At 39.5% G+C, this 22,200-nt stretch overlaps 3 protein-coding genes across 3 annotated transcripts; 1 reads left to right on the top strand and 2 right to left on the bottom strand.

Moving 5' to 3' along the window:
* The first annotated feature begins 2,019 nt into the window (after positions 1-2,019).
* Positions 2,020-3,651, top strand: LOC110798650 (uncharacterized). Its single transcript, XM_022003834.1, has one exon. The coding sequence runs from the start codon at positions 2,020-2,022 to the stop codon at positions 3,649-3,651; it is 1,632 nt and encodes a 543-aa protein (XP_021859526.1).
* A 2,402-nt stretch (positions 3,652-6,053) lies between these two features.
* LOC130463894 (uncharacterized) lies at positions 6,054-8,227 on the bottom strand. The gene is made up of 4 exons (XM_056833177.1): positions 8,088-8,227; positions 7,877-8,010; positions 7,728-7,803; positions 6,054-7,634 (listed from the first exon to the last, which is right to left on the bottom strand). The coding sequence occupies exons 1-4, from the start codon at positions 8,218-8,220 to the stop codon at positions 6,586-6,588; spliced, it is 1,392 nt and encodes a 463-aa protein (XP_056689155.1). The 5' UTR covers positions 8,221-8,227; the 3' UTR covers positions 6,054-6,585.
* Positions 8,228-8,951: 724 nt separating this feature from the next.
* On the bottom strand, positions 8,952-14,990 carry LOC130462945 (uncharacterized). Its single transcript, XM_056831940.1, has 3 exons — positions 12,752-14,990; positions 9,087-11,380; positions 8,952-8,990 (listed from the first exon to the last, which is right to left on the bottom strand). The coding sequence occupies exons 2-3, from the start codon at positions 9,843-9,845 to the stop codon at positions 8,952-8,954; spliced, it is 798 nt and encodes a 265-aa protein (XP_056687918.1). The 5' UTR covers positions 9,846-11,380; positions 12,752-14,990.
* Between the last annotated feature and the right edge of the window lie 7,210 nt (positions 14,991-22,200).

The raw sequence follows: 22,200 nt of genomic DNA, 5'->3' as shown, positions 1-22,200 counted from the left end.
AGATAGTGGTTTACTTAAGTCAACCGCTACTTGAGATAGCGGTTTAGTGTCGCTTAGTTAAAAAAAAAGACCGGTTTTAATGCTGACGTGGACGGTATGGTGGGAATTAAGTTAAAAAGTGACGCATTTTGGGAATTTGACGTTCTTTAAACAATATTGAAGGAAATCGCTCCAAAGAAATTAGAATATTAAGATTTTCCTACCTTTTTTTGAAAGGTATATAATAGATTATATAAGTTAAATATTTTAGTTTCTAATTTAAATCATGACACATAAGCATGCCATGTCATCATTGTGACACGGCTTAAAGGTCGCATGTTGCGACCTTTATCATTTTCGTTATTCAAAAATTCGAATTTGTTGCAGGTCTGTTTACGGTTATTCCTAGTCAAACCATTGTTTTTTATTTACTCTATTTTGGGTTTCAAGATGAAGTTTTTTGTTTAAGACCCTGCTCTTTAAAACAGGTTTTTTTTGGTTTGGGTAATTTCAGGACTAGAAATATTTGCATGAACCAGCCACTGCATTACATCTGTGATTTAAAATTATTGGTTTCTACATTTACAACAACATCAACAACCAAGCCTTAGTCCCAAAATGATTGGGTCGGCTAACATGAATTACATAAGGAACCGTCTACGGAACGTGATGTAAGAGAAATAAAAGTTTATGTTCACGAAAAAGAGGTAGCCCGAAACAAGATACGTCGGTTTAAAGAAGAGGCAAAATATTAGTTTTCTAAATTGGGTAAGATTAAATGTGTACGGAGTAGAAGTAACCTAGCAGATCATCCATGTCACAGCAGACCATCGGACATCTGATAAGACCGATCAAGCAAAGCAACCGCAGGAAGTACCTATTGAAAGTACCACAAGTCCTCAAGAACCGCGCAGACCCTTAGGTCTGCGGGGCAACGACCTGCTAGACGACAACATAGATACGTCGTTAAGCAAAAGGACAAACAACAAGTACATCACTAGCGTACACGCGGCAACATCTGAATAGGCCAAAGTACTGAATAGTACGCCTATAAATACTGCCGTCCCCATTCATTTGCGGACACGTTCAATACAAGTACAATTCTTAACCCTCTCTACTTTCTCTCTCTAGAGCATTATCTCATTTGCTGACTTAGGCATCGGAGGGGGTTTCCTCGGTTAAACCCCCGAGGTTAGCTTACGTTCGTTATGTCTGACAGGGCAACGTCACCAGGCAGGGCTCCCCCAGTTCCATACTCGGAACAAGTGGCGCTAGAAGGAGGGGGACTTCCTAGACCTCGCTCTTCAAAAACCTACCCTCCCACATAATGACCGAGTCAAGCGAACCGATAATCCAACAGATAGAACCACCAACCTCAAAAAACAACCAGAAAACCACAAACATACCCTTGTTTGGCATGCCTCAAAATCTTGGTCCGCCAAGAGAAACACCACAACCCAGAGCTATGGCAACCCCTAGCCAGGCCCAGGGTATCCCAATTCCGACCAGTGCCTCGCTAGCACGGCTGGGGGCACAGTTCTCACCTGACCAGATGCGCACAGCAATAGAAGTCCTGACCTTCCTTACTCAAACAACCCCACAAGCCCAGGTCATGAGAACAGCCCCAGAGGTTGAGGTTGAGCAGAGGAGAAAACGTCCCAGACCCCAACATAGTCCGAATGTTTGGAGGAGGAATCTGCAGCAGGACATGGAAGGGGCTGACAATCAAGAGTATGAAGCAGAGAGTATCACACCAAGCAGAGCTCAACCCCGAGCAAGGACTGAACAAGCACCCAGTCATAGACACCACTCCGTGTCAGGTACGCCCAATCCCATCCGAGCAGTAGTTAAGCCTGATAATTCTCCCTTCTGCGATGAAATACTCTCTGAAAGAATGGAAAAGATAAAAATGCCCACCTGCAAATACTCCGGAAAGACAGACCCAACAAATCACCTCTCTGCCTTTGGGGGAAACATGATGCTATATATACCAACACAGACTCTATGTGGTGTAAGGTCTTTCCTTCCACTCTAGAAGGGATGGCACAGAGCTGGTTTGGTAAAATACCCAAATGCACCATAACCTCTTTCCGGCAGCTAGCTATCTTGTTTCGCACCCAATATGTGGCAAACATTGCCAGAGAAAGGATGACAGGGGAGCTGATGTCAGTCATCCAGGGGCCTCAGGAGTCTCTGGGGGAATACATATCCAGATTCAATATGGAGGCGTCGAATATACCCAAGTTGCAGCAGGAGGTAGCAGTCCTGGCCATGATGACTGGTCTGCGGGATGGAGAATTCAAGAGTTATCTGGGCAGAAAATCATTCACAACCCTGGCAGAGGTACTAGGAAAGGCAAATGAATTTATAAAGAGTGAAGAAATTGGCAGAGCAACCTCACGTCGATATGTGGCAAGTGAGAACAATTACGGTAGTCAGAGCAAGAAAGAGCCATACAAAAAAGAATACCCAGACAGAAGAGAAAACCCACAGCCCAGAAAAGACTGGCAGGGACCAGGCAGAGGCAGAGGTAACGAATTCAAAACTGAAAAGAGGGGGAAGTTCAATGAATATACCTCCTTAGTGGCATCCAGAACTCAAATTTTTGCCATCAGCAAAGAAGACGAGAAGTGGCAGAGACCTCCCAAAATGTACAACAAATACAGGGACCCAAAAAAGTACTGTGACTTTCACAGAGATCATGGCCACCTCACAGAAGAATGCACTCATTTGAAGGATAATATCGAAGATCTGATCCGGAAGGGATACTTGACTCAGTTCAAAGCAAAAAGCTCGTATAGCAGGACCTATGAGAATAGAGATAATGATAATAGGTCTGACAATAAGAAGGTGGAACCCAAGCAAAGCTACCCAGCAGACCAAAAGAGGATGGGCGACATTTTGGTCATAACAGGAGGGCCAGTTTACGCAGGAACCACTGTTAGCGGTGCCAAGGCCAGTGTGAGCGAATTCAAACACCAGGTTAATTACCATAATTCTGGCAGGTGGCCTGCCCCTCCAAAAATCCCGCAGTGCACTTTCACAGAGGAGGACTGTGAAGGCATAATATACCCCCATGACGACCCTATGGTACTAGCCCTGAACGTAGCAAACAGAAAAATTCACCGTATTCTGATAGACGGAGGTAGCTCTGCAAACATCTTGTTCTGGCCTGCTTTCCAAGAGTTGCAAATTGATGAGAAATACGTAAAGCCAGTCAATTACCCAGTAATCGGATTCACAGGAGCCACAGTGATACCAGAGGGGATAGTCAGTTTGCCAGTGCAGATTGGCCAAGGGAAGGATATCAAGGACATCATGGTAGACTTCATGATTGTGAAAGTCCCTGCAGCCTACAACGTCATTCTTGGCAGACCATTCAATCATGACGCAGGGGCTGTAGTCTCTACTTATCACCTCACCATGATGTATACGACAAATGATGGCCGCTCAGCCAAGGTCAAAGGCAGTCAGGAGCAGGCTAAGAAGTGCTACCACACAGCGCTAAAACAACCACCCAGACCCCCACCACTGGCAGAAGAAGAACTTCCCCAATCTCGAAAAAGAAAGAGAGCAGAGCGTAAAAAAGACAAGTTGCTAAGCATGGAAACTTCGAGCATCGGGAAGAAGGTCTGTTGGAACCCACGTCAACTGACGAAACTGAGGAGATAGATTTAGAGGAAGGGGTGACAGACAGGATGGTTCGAATTGGCACAGACGTAGATCTATCCCTCAGAGTGAACATCATTGGTCTGCTGAGAGAGCACGCAGACATATTTGCTTTCTCAGCGGACGAAATGCCAGGGATTGACCCCAGTATCATGGTCCATAGACTGAATGTCAGTAGAGAAGTTAGGCCAGTGAAACAAAAGAAGAGAACTTTTTCGGCAGAGAAGAATGTAGCCATCCAAGAAGAAATCAACAAATTGCTAGCAGCCAAGTTTATAGAAGAATGCGATTACCCAGAATGGCTGGCTAACGTTGTGATGGTAAAAAAAGCAAATGGCCAATGGAGGATGTGTGTAGACTTCACAGACCTAAACAAGGCCTGTCCGAAGGATTGTTACCCATTGCCCAGGATAGATCAGCTGGTTGATTCTACCAGTGGACACGCTCTCTTGAGTTTCATGGATGCATTTTCCGGCTACCATCAGATCAGTTTATTCAAATCAGATCGTAAGAAGACTGCTTTCATCACAGACGCTGGAGTTTATAACTACAAGGCTATGCCATTCGGCCTAAAAAATGCGGGTGCAACTTACCAGAAGCTTGTAGATAAGATATTTGCACGGCAAAAGGGCCGAAATGTGGAAGTATACGTGGATGATTCCATAGTCAAGAGCAAAAAAGAGGCCGACCACATCGCAGATTTGCGGGAAACATTTGCTACGTTGAGACAGTACGGTATGAAATTAAACCCAAAGAAATGTGTGTTCGGTGTTAAGTCAGGAAAATTCTTGGGATTCCTGGTCAGTGAAAGGGGAATAGATGCCAACCCAGAAAAAGTAGAGGCCATACTCAACTTGCCAGAGCCAAAGAACATACGAGATATACAGAGATTAACTGGAAAGATGGCAACACTCACTCGTTTTATCAGTAAGTCTGCAGACAGATCCCTCCCTTTTTTCCAAGTACTGAAAGGCAACAAAACGTTTAAGTGGGAAGAAGAGCAGGAAAAGGCATTCGCGGAGGTAAAGAATCATCTGAAGAGCCTCCCAACCATAGCCAGACCAGAAGTAGGAGATGTTTTGCAATTATACATCTCTGCCTCCAAAAAGACTGTAGCAGCAGCCTTAATAGTGGAAAAGGACAAGGTCCAATAGCCAGTATATTTCATCAGTCACATTCTCAACCCCGCAGAGCAAAGGTACCCCCTGATCGAAAAAATGGCCTTCGCGATTATGATAGCTGCCAGGAAGCTGAAACCATACTTTGACGCTCACAAGGTACAAGTACTAATCAATCAGCCTCTAGAGAAATCGTTGCAAAGGCTGGATACCTCAGGCAGACTATTGAAATGGGCGGTAGAACTCTCAGAGTACGACATTGAATACAGGCCAAGAACGGCCATAAAGGCACAGGCACTAGCAGACTTCATAGCTGAGGCATCCTATGAAGAGGAAGAGGAGCCTCTGGGGACCTGGCAGATATATGTAGATGGCTCAGCCGCAGTTACAGGGTCAGGAGCAGGCATTATAATGACTTCACCAGAAGGCAATGTTTTTTAATATGCCATAAAGTTCAAGTTCAAAGCCTCAAATAATGAAGCAGAGTATGAAGCAGCGATCGCAGGCATTCAAATGTGCAAGGCAACGGATGCTAAGAAAATCGTGTTAAAAACAGATTCCCAGTTAGTGGCCAGTCAGTATAGAGGCGAGTATGAAGCTCGAGAACCGTCCATGCAGAGGTATCTGGCACTGATAAAAGAAGCGGTAGCCCAGTCGGAGAGCTTCGAGATTCAGTTGGTCCCCAGAGCAGAGAATAGCCAAGCAGACGCTCTCTCAAAATTAGCAAGCTCTTCGCTGCAAGACCTTGAAAGAACAGTGTTGGTGGAAGTACAGGAAGAAAATAGTATCGATAGAAGGCCTGTGGTAAATGCCATCAACACAGAGCCTCAGTGGTACGACAGTATAGTATCATACAAGCTGGGCAGGGTCTCCCTACAGCAGAGCCAGAACAGAAGAAGATAAAACGAAACGAACACTGGTTTGTAATCTACCAGGGAAGATTGTACAAGAAATCCTTCTCCCTACCCCTGCTGAGATCATGGATCGAAAATGCGGTATCGGTCGCGGTCGCGGGTTCGGTCGCGGTGTATCGGTAACGGAAATGATGCGTTCGTCGCGGATCGGGTCGCGGTTGTCACGGTAGGAATTTAACTTAATGATTTTTTAGGTGATTTTTTTAATGATTTTAACCCAAAATTTTATTTAATTATAACATTTTAGGTAATACTAATTTACTACTTCTCATCCTATAATTGAAAGTAAGATCCAACAAAAAGGAAACACACGCAAATCTTAAGGAAAGCACATAAAATTCACGAAAACAATTAAAAGCCTCAAGGGGAAAAAACAAAAGGAAGTTTACCAGAAGAAGCGGACAAGATGAGCTTCAGACTTCAGTGCTTGCGAGTTGCGTTGCAATGGCGAGTGGAGAGGAAAGAGAATGGAAGTTAAGGGAGTATGGAAGAGTAGTATTCAGTTGATCTTTATTTTTTGTGGGCCTAGTTGCTAAGTTTTGGCGCCTAATGTCAAATAATTGGCGCCTAAGTTACAAATAGATGGAGAGTAAGAGTAAAGAGCTGGCAGCTATCATTTACAAATCCAATTTTCTGCTTTTTTATTATCTTTTTCTTTTTTTCTTTTTATCCCTTTTTGTTCTTTTATATTTTATTTTTGTTTCGTTCCAATCTAAGCTTATAGCTAAAGGCTTGGTTTATAATTGACACACAATAGAAAGCCTATTAATAACATTATACATTATTACATCAACTCTAATATTTGTACAATAATACAATTGCTACCGATTAGATATTACAAGTTTACAACGCACGACGAAAATGTTTTATTTAATTAAATGACTTAAATTCTCGAAAACTAAAAATTAATACCAAAAGGAATTACGCGGCGGAATTGTTTGGGTATCCTCATTGTTGTTATTTCTTCCATAGTCCCCAAAAAAGTATGACCCCGTACCATCTGCCCATGGTGATTCATTTTGACTTGAGTTGCCACTACCACTACCATAATATGATGGTTGATGATAATGAACACCCCCATAATTAATCGTGCCATGGTTATTGACATAAACGCCATCTGGAGGTTGCGGTTCATAATAACCAAAGTCGCCTACACTTGGTCCCTGGTAATTGCAATCATCAGGAAAATTATCTTGGTAATTGTAATCTTGGGAGGTAGGACCTTGAGATGTAGAATTTACCGACTCGGATGGAAACACATTTGTAGACAATCCATTCCATGACTCACTATCTAGTGGTTCATTTGAAGGTTGTCTTGCCCTTGTACGTCTTTGAAACGTTTGGGGGTATTGTCTTTCAGATGTAGAGTCTCGTGGGTTCGGAAAGCGCTCAATTTGTTCATTTGAATAAGATTGGTCAAATGCATTTTCACCATGAGTGTTACCAGCATTATCGTCATCTCCATCGTCACTACTTGGTGGAGTTAAAATAGATTGATTGTTAGCACCAGCTTGTTGACTTGGATCGGTGCTTAAATGAATTGAACCTTGACTAGCACCACCACCACCATCGTCGTCGCCATCATCATCATCATATTCGTCTAGCCAACTCATATTATCTCCTTCAAAAACAGGTGCTTCAGATTCCTCTAGCCACTCATTTAATGGATCTTCGACATCAAATATGTAATCCAAATTAATTGGATCATAACTGGCATTGAGCTCATCATTACCATGCCTCCTCAAATGCCTCATTTTTAATTTCATGTTGCAACGAAGGTAAACAATTTGATGGAGCCTTTGGTATTTCAACCTATTTCTTATTTTAGTATGAACTAGACTCCACATACTCCAGTTTCTTTCACAATTTGATGATGATGTGGTTTGACTTAAAACTCTCACTGCAATTTTCTTTAGTTCAGGGGTACTTTCACCATATGTCATCCACCACATAGCTGCATAAAACAATACAAAAAGAATAAAACAAATATATTTAAAAAATTGCAATTATAGTAACTTAAAATGAATTAGCGTAAATAATATTATACCTGGATCCATTTTTTTTACTGCCCGTTGTGCCGAATTACTACCGAAACTCTCATTCTTATCACGGTACCAATAAATCTGCGTATTGCCTGTTTGTTAATATATTTTAAAAATGAATTATAATTTTAATTTAGTCAACTATAGTACTTACTTGTTGGAGTGCCTTGATTTGTGCATCTGGATCCCGCTCTATTCTCAATATCACACTTCTCACCCCTTTTAAGAGCTCTCTATCTGTTCCAATATGTGTTGCTCCATACATGTATTCAGGGTTTAAGAAACATCCTAACAATGACGATCATGAATTTGATTATTTATTGTTTATATGATATTCATGTAAGGGAGAAGAATAAAAACATTACCTGCTGAATGTAAGTCTGTATGTAGATTGGAGTCCCACCTTTTGTCTACCATAGTCCAATAACGCTTATAGTGTTCACAATCGTTTTTTATTGCAAGCTTACATCGCTCCATCGCCTCATATATGTAGCCCATTGTTGGTCTCCGTCAACAAGTCTTAATACTTTCAAAATGGGCTCTTGTATTTTCAATATCTCGTCGGCTTTTACCCAAAATCTTGCGACATCAGTTGAAGGAGTTTTAGACAAAGTCTCACGAACTTCAACGGCCAAGGCATCATTCATTTTGCCATATCTTGACATTGTCCATCGACTAGAGTCAAACATGTTTTGCAAGGCACTCTTATGCCTCACAACACTTTCTAGCATTATAAATTGTGTGGCAAATCGTGTGATGCCGGGACGTGTGAGTTCTCTACCATTAGTGAACTTCTTCATGTAATCAATTGCCTATTTATACTTATATATGAACTGTGTAATCTTTCTTGCTCGGTCTATAATAGGCTTAATTGTGCTTTTCTTACCAATATCTTCCAATAGAAGATCTAAACAATGTGCTGCACAAGAAGTCCAATATAAATGGGGGAATCTATCCATTAGTTTCTTTCCAGCAGCCTTCACACAAGCTTCATTGTCTGTCACTATTTGGACAACCTTATCTTCACATATCTCTTCTACTACTCTTTCCATTAGCTTAAAGTAGTAGTCTGCATCTCTACAATACACATTGGTAGCATCAATTGACTTATGAAAGACAGTGCCACGAACCGAGTACACAAGGAAGTTAATAATGTGCATGTTGGTTGGACCTGACCAACCATCACACATTATTGTCACACCCCTTTCGTTCCAAACGGTCTCAAATGATTACTCTTTCATCTCTTTTACTTCATCGGGTAGATATACCTAAATATAAAATATATAAATAATATTATTGTATGATATTAGTAAATATAAAGCTAACACGAATTAAAATAATTAATGTGATGTATTTAACATTACCTGTGCTATATCATACGCCGAAGGAGCTCGAACATTAGGACATGCACGTATAGTGTCCATGAGAGGATTAGTATAAGGAGACTCAATTGCCCTGAATGGTAGATTAGCATCAATCATAAAATTTCCAAATGCTTTTATGATAGACTTTTTTGCCTTCTTCAAAAACGAAGTACTCAGTTTTGATTGCTTTTGATTTGTGCAATCCTTTTCTAGTTCAATTTCACGTGCCCTTAATCTTGCTAAAGGAGATGATGCCGGTTCGAATGGTGTGTTTCTCCCTCTCCCAACTCCAACTGAAAATGATCTAGTCATTTGTGGAGGAATATAACCACTACTACCTCCTCTATCATAGAAACCACTTCTATTATGCTCATATGCTTCACGAGTATGATCAAATTGATGCTGGGTTCTACTTTGTCTTAAAGCATACTCCAATTCAGGATCATCATCATCGTCGTCATCATCATCTATTGGACGATTCATCGATCTTACTATTTCATCTTCAAAATCTCTAGTCATTCGGTTTTTTTCCGTCTTTTTATCCTTTGTTTGCATTAGAAGTGCCATTATCTCTCTTTTAACATCAACCGATACACTTCCACATGGAGCTACATCACCCGATTTGTGAGCCAAATGTTGCTTTAGTCTTGTTATACCCCCACTAATTATTTTGTGACAAAATTTACATTTTACTTTACGCTTATTTCCATCAACTGCTTCACCAAATTTCCACCCAATATCTTCGTCTTTAGATGCCATTTATTAAACCTTCTGAAAATAAAATTAAATCATCTAATTTATAAGTAATATTGTCATATAGAATTGTTAATTGATATTGCACTTATTAAGGTGTTTAACATTTATTTAATATAAATTAAATTAATATGAGAATACGCAATAATATGAGATAATTACACCTAAAATTAAAAATCAATAAAGCACATTGCTCTTGTTGAAGGAATCTAATAGTCTAGTACAGATAAAAGTAGCAGTGTAGCAACAATAAAATTACTTTATGAATCCAAAAATAAATAAATATAGTACAATAACAATAAAATAATAATGTGACTAGTCTCATTAGTACTTAGTTTAGATTCCAAAAAACATAAATTCCACTATTCAAATAAAGATAATTATGGTCAAAGCCCCACACTTTCTCTTCTTCTTATTACCTACCGACATACCCATAAGAAAAAGAAAAAAAAAACTAAAACTCAAACTTACAGAGATGGGGATCGAGAAAATAAAAATCAAACTTACAAACAAAGATGGCATTAGTCCCCCTTCAAAATTTCAATGGAACCCTACAATATTCTTCAAGATTGATCGGACCTTTGCTCCTCCGGCTCCGGCTCCACCTTCTTCTTCTTCCTTGTAAAAAGCAGCTTCCTGGTATGTTTTGAGTTTTTTTTTAATTGCTTGATAAGATTTGGTTTGATTGTTGTATATTTATAGCAGCTTCCTCTCCTTTATCCACCTTTGTCCTCTTTCTTCTGTTTCACCTGCTTTATACCAGTAGACCACCATTATTGGGGAGACAAAGACAATACGAATCTTATCTCTGCAAACTTGAAAAACAATCGAATCTTATCATAACTCGGTTGGAAAGGTAAATGCGGCCGATTTTAGACCGTACCGGTCAAATCGGCCGAAATCTCGCCTTATTCAAACACGGCGTGATAACTCGCCCCGTATCGTATCGCCAAACTCAAAACCCGAGTTAACTCGGGCGCACCGAGTTAACTCGGCCGAGTTTTAACACCATGGCTGAGATGCGTCTCAACAGAGGAGTCACAGAGGATCATTGAAGAAATTCATGAGGGAATATGTGGTAATCACATTGGAGGTAGAACACTAGCCTTAAAAGCTCTCAGAGCAGGGTACTATTGGCCAACCATGGTGAGTGACTCGCAGTCATATGTGAAAAAGTGCGACAAATGCCAAAAGTTCGCTCCAGTAATCAATCAGCCCTCAAATGATCTACAACCAATCATCAATCCCATACCATTCGCTCAGTGGGGAATGGACATCCTGGGTCCGTTTACAGCCGCGAGTGGAGGAAGAAAATACTTGATCGTGGCAGTGGATTATTTCACCAAATGGATAGAAGCAGAGCCCACAAAGAGCATAACAGTCAAGCGAATGAAAGACTTCATCTGGAGAAACATCGTCACAAGATTTGGCATCCCAGAAAGTTTGGTCTTTGATCATGGGACACAGTTTGATTGCACACCCGTAAAGGATTATTGCGCAGAGCTAAGAATTAAGTTTGCCTACGCGTCAGTATGCCATCCCTGATTCATGCAGACATTAAATCAAACACCTGGTGAGCAGAAGTTAAAAATGATCATGCATGCTAAACACTTAATGAGTAAATCAACAAAATGCTAAATCATATGAAGCTGCACAATTGCAGATGCACTTTCATATCTGATAACCAATCTTTGCAATCAAATCATATTGTTAACTTAAGAAATTGTACTTTTTCTTTCTTCAATGTGGGACAATCACATGTAGATAACAAATGAGTTTCATCTTTTTCACCCAATACATAAGATAGAGTTGTAGACGTGATTTAATCTTAAACGACTAGGCTATACAAAATACTCTTTAGACTAGGGAGAACTTAGAGAAGAGAAGAACGTGTTGTGACACCTAATTACATAGGTTTTGTAACTACTACTCCGTAGAAACTATAAAAAAAAAAAGAAATTAACTCATGCATTAATTTAAAAAACTTATAATATTAGTTTAACGGTTATCAACTTATCATCACTCATTTAGTGTTGCATATAAGCATTGAATACATTTCCTAAATTAACACTGGTTCAGGAATGCATGACAAAATCACACACCGATCAGTGTTGTTGATTTGATAGTAATCGAAATCTACAACCTGTCAAAGTTCGAGTGATTTACATTCTAGGGTTATAGACTAGCTAGTTAAATTAAAGAAGCAAGAATGATAACAATCAGATACTTTTACTATGAAAAGGTTTATTTATTTTTATTCTTCTTTTCCTTGGTATTCCATGTTACTAATCTAGCATAACCTACATTATCTTTGATGTCATGAAGTTGAAAACAATCAGTTAAATATATGTTCTATGTTATGATGACGTTATCAGAAGCCCAGTGGAAGCAAAACATTGGACATCTTAGACTCTTAGTCATAAAGATTAAAGAAGCTTGCTCATTTTACTTTCCCCATTTGACCAAATTTTGTGATAGTTTTTTGGTCAACATGGGGCAAGTAAAATTAGACAAAGGACGTACATTATTTAGTCAGTCAAATATTTTGGCAATATGTACAACCCTGAAACTGAATTTTGGTCAGTCAAACTTCACTTGAATTTATAAAGGTTATACTCTAGCCCTCAAAGGGTCTCGCGCGTTTCTGTAATCTCCCAAGTTTTGTTTCCAAAGCATCGATCCGACCAATCCTTCTATGAACTGGCTTCCCACTCTGTTTATATGTCGATTAACTTCCAAAGATATTCAACCGTGGTAAGTCAGAAATATGAATTTTTAAGGAATAATTTTCCAACTTTAAAATGACACATTTTGATGAACACGAATTATTTACGGAAAGTTATCGGACCTTTCTTCCAAATGACCTCGAAAACGATATAGATATATTTACGGACAAAATATAAAGCTCTCACCTGAGAAACAAAATCAATGCTCCAGTGCCAAGTTACCAACAGCTTCTACACACCAAAAAGAATGGTTCCAGTTTTCAGCCCAACCGTCTTTTCATTTCTTTGTCTTGCATCTCTTCTGCTGAAATATGCAAGTTGTCAGAAACCAAGTTCTACCTACTTACATGGCCACTGTTCAAATAATAGGCATTTTGATCAGGGGAGTGAGTACCAAACCAATCTTTTTCACCTGCTAACCAACCTCAGCTCGAATTCTGTTACCCAAAAGTTCTATAATTTCACCACGGGCGAAAAGCCAAATAAAGTCTGTGGCCTTTTCCTTTGCAACAGTGTCGTTGACAATCACCTGTGTCAAACTTGTATTCAGACTGCAGCCAATGAAATTGTGCAAAAATGCCCATCGAGTGTAGAAGCGATAGTGTGGTATTACTTTTGCATGTTACGGTATGCAAACCACTCCATCTTTTCCATCAACGATGTCTCGGTATACCATCTTTACACAGATGGTCCAGCCTTGTACAGCCGGTTCAGTCAACAACTGTCAAACACATTTATCAGTCTCTTTAGGTTCGCCTCTGCTCGGTGTTTATCCCTGGCTTCAGCAACAACAGTTGGTATTCTTGAAGGAAACACAACAATGAGTCCTTCAGTAGATTGCACTCCAGATCTAAGCTCCTCAGAATGCAACAGCAGCTTACAAACTGCACTAAGCACGTTTCAAACAGAAGGAATACGGAGTACTTGTCCAGCCAAGTTGCCGACTGATGAATTTATTTCTAGACATGTCATATTTCTCACCTAGAGCAGCTGCAGGTAGTACTAAACTGTAACTAGCTAGTTCTTCACTTTATAACTGATTTCATTTCACTTACGACCTGTTTGGCAGCCGATAATAAATGGTTAGAATGGGAATGAATCTAAGTGTTTTTTGCCAAGAAAAACAATATCATAATGTCCACGGTAATAAAGCGGTTGATCCTTAAAGCGGTTAATCCTCAAGATGGTTGATCCTCAAAACGGTTAATCCTCAAAGCGGTTGATCCTAAAGATGGTTGATCCTAAAGATGGTTAATCCTAAACAAGTTTGATCCTCAACGGCTGATCCTAAACAAGTTATTAAGGCTGTTCCTCATATATTATGAGGATCATCAAAGTCCGGAGAAGGAACAATGCATGAAGCGTTCAAGCAAAGCTTCAAAAGGTGTCAACATGAAAGCTACAACATATGAGTTTATGTTTAGATTTTGTGTAAGTATTTTAATATCGTTTATGCATAATATGAAACAAAAGGAACACGTGTGTTTTAATATGTTTGAGAAAATAGTATTTCGTAAATAAAATAAAGTTTTATAAAGCAAAAATCTTTTGGAAAATAAATAAAACGATTTTAATAAAATCAACATTGGATTCTGATTCAGAACTCCTTGTTTTCCAAGAAAAGGTTTTTACTAAAACTACTCCCACTATTTTCTCTGAAATTGAACGTGTTAAAAGTGGTTTGAAGAAGTCTCTCTGTTTCTCTCAATCAACGTGCACGTTACTGCTCCCAGTAACTATTAGTGGCAGTTGAGGGGAACATGGGAAACTGGCCTAGGAAGTTCCTCTATAAAAGGAAAAGGATTTTCATTTCTCAAATCACAACTGACAACGCACAATATTTCTAAAGAGCTTAAGAGTTTTTATCGAAAGTCAGTTTACAAAAGACTGTGTTCCTAAAGTTACGTTATTATTCATAAGCTTATTAATTACTAGAAGTTTCTATACATCTTTGAGAATCAACCACTTTGAGGATCAACCATCTTGAGGATCAACCACTTTGAGGATCAACCATCTAGAGGATCAACCTTTTTGAGAATCAACTGTTAATATCATTTCCAAACTGATCGATTCTTTAGAAGTTCTCTATATTGCTTGGTGTTTGTTCCATATGTTTAGTTTGTCCTACTCAGGCACTCCCTAACTTAGCATTATAAAAAATACACTTAAACAACGATTAGGAAGTTTGCGTTGTCATCATCAAAACTCAGAATCAACAATATTCCCCCGTTTTGGTGATGACAACATAAGCAAAATTTTACCAAAAAATCAAACTTATTCGCAATCCTAAACAAAATTGAAAAAATTAAAAAATTTACGGAAAGAAAAAAAATGAATTTTAAAAAACGAAGTTGGAAAGGAGAAAATTAAATTTAAAAAGAATGAACGTGAAAAACAAAATTAAAAACTTAAAAACAAAATTAAAACTTACAGCGAGAAGTGAGTTAATGAGGGACATGGAGACAAGTAAGATCAATTTAAGAAAAGTTTGCATTCTTTCCCCCTGTTGGCATTAACAAAAAGAAAAGTACAAGGCAATAATATAATATTCATAGCGCCCCACGATCAACGTTTGGCAAACTAAGTTAGCCTCAAAGTCAAGTTTCAACATGCATAATTAATTGTAAGCATAAAATATAATAAAAGAAATCAACCATGTTTGTAGAGATCAAGTTTTAATGTTCCACAGGTTCTAAGAAAATAAAAAATAAAGATGATGTTATCCAACTAAGGGTTACATAAAAAATAAAAAATAAGAAAAAGTTCCAAACAAATAAAAAAGCCACGAGAACAATCAAAGTAGAGGATCAGGCTTATGGGTGAAAGGATTAGTTCTCAAGCTTCTAAAGGATTGTAGAGGAGCTTGTAGTCACTTGAGTGTTGAGTTGATGCAGACTGGATCCCATCTCCTGAATCACTGACACTAAGGCACCCACCTGTGTCTGCAACTGACCAATTCTAGCATTCGCGCCTTCCTGTATATCTATCATCCTAGCCATCCTCTCCTTAAGCTGACCGACCTACTCCTTGAGTTCCGCAATGGAGGGATCCTTCTGAGTTCCCAAGGAACTTGAGGAGCTAACAAAATAACTAAATCCACCAAAACCAGAATAAACAATAGGAACAACTGTAGGGGGAGGAACAGGTGCTACACTAGGTTTAGGAACAACATCCTTGGGTTGAGGGACATTGGATGCCTGTTCCTTCTCCTTTATTTCAATATCCTGCTCACCTTGTTCCCCCTCTTCATCCTCATCATCAGTTCATCACAAGAAATTTCAACATACGCAGGAGGACGAATTAGTTTTGGTTCTTTAGTAGCAATTCTCATACTCTTTCTCGCACTTGGAGGTGGTTTTGAAGCACCCTTTACCACCTTCTTTTCTTTTACTTGCTTCACCACCATTTTAATTACTCCAGACTCCTCCTCTTCCTCATCACTATCTGACAACCTCCAGTTTAATTTCCCATCCACAACCTCCAATTTCAAATAAAACAACAAATCATGCTGTAAAATTTGTTCTGACTTTAACATACTCACTGAGGTCAACAGAAAAGCTTTTAAAAACCTCAGTCATCAAAGATCCATAACCAAGTTTACAGTCAGTTTCAATACAATGGGTCATGTGTTTAATCATAAGGGCAGGAAAGTTGATAGGAATTTTGTGAGCTAGGCAGTACATTAGGGAGGCATCATATAAGTTGGCTAGGGTTCTTTTGTGTGTCCGAGGTATGATTCCCCTTCTAACAATGTTAAACAGTAGTTTTGGGTTGGTGACATAAACATGCTTTGATGTGTACTAGAACTTATTTTATAATCACCACCAATCATTTCAACAAGTACGTCATTTGTAACAACCCCAATTTGAATTTTAGCCGATTTCCCTTTAACATACTTTTCATATCCCTCATTAGGAACAACAAATAATTTTGCAAGATAGTCGGCATTAAAAGATATGGTAGTCTCATTCACAACACTTTTGCATACTCCATCCTCAAACTCAAAATTATCACTAAATTCAATCATAGCCATAGGAATAATGGGATTCTTTGCAACTACACAAAATAAATTAATCCAATCTTGGTGTTCTATTAAATCAATTAAATCAGTAAACTTCTTGAAGTCACACCATACCTTATTAATTGCAAAACCCTCAACCAAATCTGCCTCCTTGACTGAAATTACTTTCCCCCTCAAGTTCCGGCCACCGGACACCACCTCCGGTGACCGGCCGCCGTCCTCTTCCCCCTGCGTCGAGCCACTGTCCCTGTCCCTTTCTTCTTCCTCAAACAGCGACCCTCCAAAGCCTCGACGCTGCCCGATCCCGCGGATCGCAGCAGCGCCACCTCCACGTCGTCGTTGCTGACGGCCGGCGGCTTGTCGTCCACGATCCGGAGCCGCGTCGACGCCTAACCCCTGCGAACCCTCAACCTCCCGCGACTCTGAACCTGCAGCCTCTCCCTCGAGTTCATGCTTTGACTGTTCTTGGGAGGGGTTGAATAGATATGGCGGTTTCCCGTCGTTTCCCACCCACCGACGAACCGAGACCACTTGGCCCGGCTCCGAACCCGGTAGAGTTGCCGCGGGTCGAAGGTTTGCCTAACAACCGAGGCCTTTTTGGTCGAGGCCCAGCAGCCATGGTTTGGGTTAACGCAGGCGAGGAGGTCGGTCGGTGTGATGCCGGTGAGAACCGACTCCTCGTTGGTATCGGGTCGGGTATGGTTCCGAACGGGTGGGTGTTTGGTGGTGAGTGGGTTTGGGTTTTTTCAGGGGTTTGGAGAGGTGAGGTTTCCATGGGGATTGGTGAAGTAGAGTTTCTTTTTCTTTTGTTTGTCAGATTTGTGTTGATACTGGTTCTCACCATTGTTGGTGAAGGAGTATGGAGAGGTGGGGAATAGATTATGAGTGAGGTACAAGGAGGTGGGGATAAACGTGTATTTGTGGGTGTGGATTTGAGTAGTTGAGATCCATTGGGATTGTTTCCATTAGTTTCTTAGTTGTTGGGAACAAGAAGAATTTGAGGATGAAAGAATGATTTGGAGAGGTTTATGTACGGGGATTAATAAACGGAAAAAAAAAATTCGAGAGAGAAAAAAAATAAAAAAAAATTCGAGGAAAGAAAAAAATAAAAATAAAATTCTAAAAGATAAATAATGATAACTGAAAAAATATTGTGGAGAGAATCCAGGAGAAATTATAACGGTTAACCTAGTTGTGGAACAGCTTATTTTTGCATCTCGTATTATTGGTTTATATATTTAATCATGTATTATGCACTTTCATTATGTAAGTTGATCCTTAACGATGGTAAACTTCAGCTATGATTTCGCACGTAAAATTATGAATATGTATTAAGGCCATGCATTCAATATTAAAGTTATACCTTTAGATGATCGATGGAGGACCAAGGTCACTGCATTGTTCGAAACCAAGGATTTCACCAAATTCAACATTGAGCAGTTGGCGGGATCCCTAATGACACATGAATTGCATCTGGGAGGAGCTGTTCCTGAGAATCCCAAAAACCGAGGTCTTGCTCTTAAGGCTGAGGATCAAGAGGATTCAGAACCTGATGAAGAAGAAGCTGCTATGCTGGTCAGAAGGATGAAACGATTTTACAAGAACTTCAAACCTGGAAATCAGAAAGGAAGGAACTCCGGAAGAAAAATGAATGGTTCCAAATCTGACCAAGGATGCTTCAAGTGTGGTGATCCTAACCATCTAATCCGGGAATGCCCTCAGTGGGAAAATGAAAAGGGAAAAGGCAAAGGGAAGGAACATCCTAAGGAAAGATTCAGATCAGCAAATCTACCTTTTCAAAACCAAACCTCAAGAAGGCGATGATTGCAGCTTGGGGAGAAGTCACGGACTCGGAGGATGAAGAGGAACAACTAGAGGAAGAAACTGCCAACCTGTGCCTCATGGCAAAGATCGAAGGAACTGGGAAAGATCCTTCAAATGAGGTAAGCTCCACAACTCTTCAAACTTTGTCCAAGAATAGGTTAATTGAATTACTAATAGAAACTATTGATAATTTTAAAAAGCTTAGTATAATAAAGGAACAAAGTGATAAAGCTTTAGAACTCAGTAAAGGACATATGACCTACCTAAATAATGTCAGATCAGAGGTACAAGGTAGGTTCTTTGAGTTGCTTGATAGGAACACCTCGCTTAAAGACTCTTATGAAAGAGTAAAAAATGAGAATATTCTTCTTAATGTAGAACTCAGTCAATACAAGTTGTTCAATTTAAGTCTAGACCCTACTAGATCCACTTAAATAAATATGGGAGTGTTTAATGTTGATCCAGAAAGATTAAATAGTGAGTTGATCACTGTAAAGGAACAAAAGGAGAAATTAATAAAGGAACTCACTCTGGCTAACGCTTGGAAACAATCTCCTAAAACAACTCCTAAGTGGATTGAGACTGCCAAATCCAAAAGAACAGAAGGTCTAGGCTTTTACTATAAAAACAACGGTAAAAAGAAAAACTATGTGGATCTACCCAGTGTAAAGGCTTGTTCCTTTTGCGGTGGTGGTGATCATGTTGTAACTGAGTGTACCAAGAAAGAGCAACAGGCTCGAAAAAATGAAAACTATTTTAAGAAAATGTGGGTTAGAAAGGCTGATCCTATAGTGGAAAAGGAACTCGAGGAAACCCGAGTTCCTGTAACTAACCATTAATTTTCTTACAGGTCCTAGTGAGGGGGAACAACTCGTGGTATCTAGATAGCGGGTGTTCCAAACACATGACGAGAGACAAATCTAAATTTCTCTCTCTAGAGGCCTACGATGGAGGAACTGTGAATTTGGGGGATAACAAGAAGGGCGAAATTATTGCTATTGGAAAAGTCGGAAGGTCAAGTTCCCATTCAATCGACAACGTGTTTCTTGTAGAAGGATTGATGCATAGTCTGCTAAGCATTTCACAATTTTGTGATAAAGGAAACTCGGTAAGCTTTACTTCAGAAAATTGTCGAATTATAAACAATGACAGCAAGAAAGTTATTTTGGAAGGAACTCGGAAAGGGAACACATATACTGTGGATCTCAACAAAGTTCCAAGGAACAACTTAACTTGTCTTAGTGTCATTGAAGAAGATCCTCTTCTGTGGCATAAGAGATTCGGACATGCCAGTTTTTCACTGCTTGACAAACTACGATCAAAGGAATTAATAAAAGGGTTACCTTCTATCAAGTTCCTTAAAGATAAAGTTTGTGAAGCCTTTGACAAAGGGAAACATGTCAGAAGTTCTTTTAAGCCTAAGAACATAGTAAGCACAACAAAACCATTGGAACTCATCCATATGGACTTGTGTGGACCTATGAGAATACAAAGCAGAAGTGGGAAACGATATGTCTTAGTTATAGTTGATGATTACTCACGTTTCACTTGGGTTATTTTTCTAACAAGTAAAGATGAAACTTTTGACGAGTTTGTTGCCTTTGCCAAGAAAATTCAAAAAACCACAGGTCATCAACTAATACATATAAGGTCGGAACATGGAACTGAATTTGAAAACCACAAGTTCACTGAATACTGCAAAGAACAAGGTATGGATCATAACTTCTCTGCTCCTAGGACTCCACAACAAAATGGAGTAGTTGAAAGGAAAAATAGAACCTTGGAAGACATGGCTAGAACCATGTTAATTGTCAGTTCCTTACCAAGGAACTTCTGGGCAGAAGCAGTAAACACAGCTTGTTACATTGTCAATAGAGTCATGATCAGGGCCATATTAAACAAGACTCCCTACGAGCTACTAAAAGGAACAACACCTAATATCTCTTACTTTAGAGCCTTTGGATGTAAATGCTTTGTCCATAACAATGGAAAAAGAAACCTAGGGAAAATCGATGAAAGAAGTGATGAGGCTGTGTTCTTAGGATACGCCTTAAACAGTAAAGCTTACAGAGTCTATAATAAGCGGTCAATGTGTGTTGAGGAGAGTGTACATATTATTTTTGATGAAACTAACAATGCTAATGAAGTTCAGGATCAGGAGAATTTCGATATTGATTTGATTCGCCTTACAGATAATGATGAGGAAGATTCTCCAGCTGAACTACATAAGGAAGATCAAGGAGTTCCTGTGCAAGAGGAACAAGCAGAAAATCAAGGTGTTCCTATGCAAGAGGAACAAGCAGAAAATCAAGGTGTTCCTATGCTAGAGGATCAAGCAAAAAATAATCAGGAATTCATGTTCAAGAGGAACAAGCAAATCAGGGGGTTCCTATCCGAGAAGAACAAGCAAAAAATACTGGAGTCTCCGTTCAAGAGGAACAAGGAACTCCAGGAACAAGAGGATCAAGAGGAGCAAGAGGATCAAGAGGAACTCAAGGAGTTCAAAGAACATAAGCAACTGAAGCAACCTTGGATGTTCCTGTGGCTCAATTTCAACCTAAGCCATGGAAACATCAAAGCTCTCATCCAATGAAACTAATTGTCAGCGACATTAGAAAGGGAATTCAAACAAGGTCTCAACTCATAAACTTTTGTGCCTTTCATGCGTTTCTTTCCATAATAGAGCCAAGAAATCACACTGAAGCTTTCGAAGATGCTGACTGGATATCAGCCATGCAAGAAGAACTAAATGAGTTCGAAAGGAACAAGGTGTGGCACCTGGAACCTAAGCCAAAGAATAAAAAAGTGATAGGACTGAAATAGGTGTTCAGGAACAAGCTCGATGAACATGGAACGATAGTGAGGAACAAAGCAAGGTTGGTTGTCAAAGGCTACAATCAACAGGAATGTATTGATTTCGAAAAAACTTTTGCTCCTGTTGCTAGATTAGAAGCTATAAGAATCTTAATTGCTTTTGCTCCTGTTGCCAAATGGACGTCAAATGTGCTTTTCTAAATGGTTTTTTAGAAGAAGACGTCTATGTGGAACAACCTTCTGGTTTTGAAAATCAAGAATTTCCCAACCACATCTATAAGCTTGATAAAGCTCTTTATGGGTTAAAGCAAGCTCCTAGATCGTGGTATGAAAGATTATCTAAGTTCCTTTTGCAAAATAATTTTAAACGAGGCAGAATTGACAAAACCTTATTTCTAAAATCAAAAGGAACAGACTTATTAGTTTTACAAATTTACGTTGATGATATATTATTTGGTGCAACTAAAGAAAGTTCATGCAAGGAATTTGCAAATTTAATGAGCAGTGAATTTGAAATGAGCATGATGGGGGAACTAAATTTCTTCCTCGGTTTGCAAATCAAACAAACCAAAGAAGGAATCATGATCCACCAACAGAAATACGTGAAAGAACTCCACAAAAAGTATGAGATGGAAACTGCCAAAGTGAATCACACACCTATGGGAACAGCCACAAGATTAGACGAAGATCCCAGAGGAACAAGTGTGAATCAAACAAGATACAGAGGAATGATTGGATCCCTGCTGTACCTAACTGCAAGTAGACCTGACATTTCATTCAGTGTAGGCTTATGCGCAAGGTTCCAGTCAAACCCAAAGGAGTCTCACATGACTGCTGTAGAGAGGATCCTCAGATACCTCAAAGGAACAGACGACTTAAGTTTGTTCTATCCAAGAAGTGGAATATTCGACTTAAGAGGATATGTTGATGTTGATTATGCTGGTGATCTGGTAAATCGTAAAAGCACATCAGGTAT

The sequence above is a fragment of the Spinacia oleracea genome, chromosome 6 (assembly GCF_020520425.1).
Source record: "Spinacia oleracea cultivar Varoflay chromosome 6, BTI_SOV_V1, whole genome shotgun sequence".
NCBI classification, from domain to species: domain Eukaryota; kingdom Viridiplantae; phylum Streptophyta; class Magnoliopsida; order Caryophyllales; family Amaranthaceae; genus Spinacia; species Spinacia oleracea.
This window is presented reverse-complemented; position numbering and strand designations above follow the sequence as displayed.

Excerpts from the sequence above, each read along its gene's own strand:
- LOC110798650 (XM_022003834.1), top strand. The coding sequence starts at position 2,020 with ATGGCACAGAGCTGGTTTGGTAAAATACCCAAATGCACCATAACCTCT.
- LOC130463894 (XM_056833177.1), bottom strand. The coding sequence starts at position 8,220 with ATGGGCTACATATATGAGGCGATGGAGCGATGTAAGCTTGCAATAAAA. Across the intron at positions 8,011-8,087 it reads TACAGACTTACATTCAGCAG|GATGTTTCTTAAACCCTGAA; the intron begins GTAATGTTTTTA and ends CGTCATTGTTAG. Across the intron at positions 7,635-7,727 it reads AGTAAAAAAAATGGATCCAG|CTATGTGGTGGATGACATAT; the intron begins GTATAATATTAT and ends TGTTTTATGCAG.
- LOC130462945 (XM_056831940.1), bottom strand. The coding sequence starts at position 9,845 with ATGGCATCTAAAGACGAAGATATTGGGTGGAAATTTGGTGAAGCAGTT. Across the intron at positions 8,991-9,086 it reads CGGCGTATGATATAGCACAG|GTATATCTACCCGATGAAGT; the intron begins GTAATGTTAAAT and ends TTTTATATTTAG.